Source organism: Hipposideros armiger, unplaced genomic scaffold (assembly GCF_001890085.2).
Source record: "Hipposideros armiger isolate ML-2016 unplaced genomic scaffold, ASM189008v1 scaffold_479, whole genome shotgun sequence".
Lineage (NCBI taxonomy): Eukaryota > Metazoa > Chordata > Mammalia > Chiroptera > Hipposideridae > Hipposideros > Hipposideros armiger.
In genome coordinates, this window is record NW_017731829.1 from 656890 (window position 1) to 660197 (window position 3308).

The 3308-nt window shown below is 43.3% G+C and overlaps 1 protein-coding gene across 1 annotated transcript in view; it reads right to left on the bottom strand.

Moving 5' to 3' along the window:
* The window catches only part of NUDT21 (nudix hydrolase 21), a 19333-nt gene that overhangs the window by 7835 nt on the left and 8190 nt on the right, over window positions 1-3308 (bottom strand). Inside the window, exon 4 of the mRNA XM_019666861.1 lies at window positions 2450-2539. Within this exon, the coding sequence (XP_019522406.1) occupies window positions 2450-2539 (90 nt within the window). The remainder of the gene's footprint in view (window positions 1-2449; window positions 2540-3308) is intronic.

Here is a 3308-nt window from a genome sequence, read left to right on the forward strand (position 1 = left end):
TGTTCAGCATCTTAGCTGTGGAGGGCAGTGTCACTGGCCCTCATATGTGGGATCCGAACCAGGGCCCTCTGGTGTCCCAAGCCAGCTCTTAACCAACGCGCCACTCGGTCAGCCCTCACTCCCATTTTATATAAGAAACTTACATTCAGAGGGTCAGTACCTTTTCCCAAGATGACACAGCTAAACAGTGAGGCCGGGATACAATCGTATCTATTCAACTCTTATCTAACTATAAAAGTCTACATTATTTCCCGCTATGCTATCTCATTGGCACCTAACCACTATTCAAGTTAGAATAATTACATAGGGTATAATGAAGCAAGATGACTGTCACAGGCTTTGGAGGTGCCCTACACTATCACGAAAGCCAGGCACACAGGCAGCAACAGAGACAGAGGTGAGAAGTAGCCTGAATAGCACAGACTAAGAGGCCTCATTTCAGGGCAGCTGTGTTTCAAAGTGTCAGAAAGCTCCTTGCTTGCTGCCACTGTCCCACTCTCCACTTTTCAGCCTCAAAGCATTTCCAACGCCCTGGAAAGTCTCAACCAGTACTCAAGACTTGACATGAAAGTGCCGGGAAGGTAACACAACCCTCATCTAATTGGGGGCAGGGGTCCCTGACCTTCCACCTTCCAATGGACAATTCTGAGGTGCATTCCACACGGTTCCTCAGTCCTTAGCAGGACCATTCCAGCTGCCCACAGCTGGAATAAGATCAATTATGTTCCCCTCTTTGCCATCTGCTGCCTCCCTTCCCTGTGCCCTGCTGCTTCCTGGGATCGTCTCCCGAACCAGTTGTCTGCACCCAAGCCTTTGTCTTATTCTCTCTTTTGAATAAAATCAAATCTTTGGAGGACACTAAGGAATTAACTCCTTCTTCTGAAAACTGGTAGGTAGAGGAAAAGCGGCATCTATTCTTCCCTACACAAACTACACCTCAGGGTACCCAAGTAGTTGATGAGTGAAGTTTCTCTTCATATAAGAATCACAATCCTAATGAATTAAAAGATCCAGAAAACTACTGTCAATGAGCTGCTGACATTACAAAAAGAACAACCAGACATTATACAATAAAATTCCTGATGGAAGCACACAATGCCACTGTGGTAGTCAACCTCCAAGACGACCGACCCTCAGTGGTCCCCATCTCCTGGCAGCCAACCTCTGTGCAGCCCCTCCCACAGCATGCTATGTAGGTCTGCGTGAGCTACAGCATACAGAAATGATAGTATGGCACAGTCATGGCCAAGATTAGGTTATAACAGAATGTAATAACCCAGCATCCTATTTGGGCACTCTTTCTGTCAATGTCTATCGCGTGGATCACACGCTTTGGGAGAAGCCTGCTGTCTTACTGGGAGTTGCCCTATGGAGAGGCTCTCATGGCAGCTGAGGAAGGCTAAGGCCAACAGTCAGCAGTCAACAGCCAGCAAGGACCTGAAGCCTTCCATCGAACAGCCCGGGGGAACTGAGAGGTCTGCTGACTGAGCTTGGGATCAGATCCGTAAGCCTCAGTCCAGACTTGAGATGATGCAATCCCAGCTGACAACTTGACCATAACGTCACAAGACCATGAGCCAGAGCCACCCAGCTAAGCAGCTCCCGGATGCCTGACCCTGAGAAACTAAGATAATAAGTGTTTGCTGTTTTACGCTAAGCCTTGGGGTAATATATTATGCAGCAATAGGTAATATGCCACCTGACAAGTCTTGTATCCCCACCCAAAAAACTGAGTCCGAATCCAATCTATTGCTCTAACCACCAGCTTTCAGGACACAGGAGTGACAACTACAGGATCCATGACAACAGGGGACTGCAATCAGCAGTGGAAACACTTCAGACTTGAAAATGGCCTCTTTTCATTAATAAGTTACAAGAAAAAAAAAAAAGAAAGATGGGGAACTAACCTATAGATATAAAAGAGACTTAGGAGACAACCCTAATTCAAATAAATTATAAAAACAAATAATAAATTTGAAACTATCAGGGATATGTGAACAGTGCTATATATTTAACGATATTATGGAATTATTTATTTTTAGCGTGATAATGGTAGTACTGTGGTATGTTTTCAAAAAGATCCTTATCTTTTAGAGATGCACACTGTAATATTTATGGTTGAAATTATATCTAGGATTAGCTTCAAAATAACCTACGGTGAGAATGGGACGCGGGGCAATGGGGCTGAAGTTTGACCATGAGTTGCTAACTGCTAAAGGTGGATGACAGGTTACAGGACACATTTACTTTTACTATTTTCTACTTTTGTATATGTTTGAATATTTCCTTTAAAAGAAAAAATGCCTGGCTTGTTAATTTTTTACCTAAATTAAGGAGGGTGCAAAGGAAATTTCTAGGCAAATTCTGCTATGATTTTTTTTTTTAATGGCTGGAATTAAATCAGTTTCCTATTTCCCCAAATGCCCAGCAAATATAAATGAAGACTGACCTGAGGAGGTTCAAAATTTGGTCTCCACCAGTTCCCAATGCAGTCATCAATGACCCAGTCTTGCAGGACTCCATCTTGACGGCCCAGTATCTGCCAAAAAGAAATGATGCAGCCAGTAAACAACTAAATATACATACCCATAAACACCCTTCTTCAACGAGGAGAATTTTTTTGGCAGCACTCCTAACAGAGACATGGCTAACATGCCTTTCCTGTGGACTTCCTTTGTATAATGTTTTTTATTATGTGTCACTCTGCCCAAGACATACAGTATTAGTTCAAAGCTGGCAATCTAGCATCAACACACCCACAGAGGACCAACAAATATGTTGCTATGCCCTGGCTATAGGAAAAACCAAAGATAATCAATTACCTCCATCAGCCAATGGCATACAATAGTTTTTCTAGAATCAGCAAGAGTTTCTGTATATCACCCACCTGACCAAGTTACAGAAGTGTGCAAAATTCACAATTTCTCTTTTTATGAGTCTATGTAATGTAACATGAAGCTTAAGTTGTCTTAATCCAAGCTATATTCTACATTTTAATTGGGTCAAAAATGGTTCTACAAGGTTAATAATGAGAAAGGGCAGTTCCCTGACCCTCTTCACCCAGTCCCACTTGGCTGGAACTTTCAACTCTTAGCTGTTTTTTCCCCTGATATTTGCCCCTATTTTAAAAAGCTTTCTTCTTGTTTTTAAATAAACTGTTTTAAGATTTACAGAGAAGGGCCGGCCGAGTGGCGCGATGGTTAAGAACTCGCTTGGGATGCCAGAGGACCCCGGTTCGGATCCCACATATGAGGGCCAGTGACACTGCCCTCCACAGCTAAGATGCTGAACAACAGCTCAACCTGGAG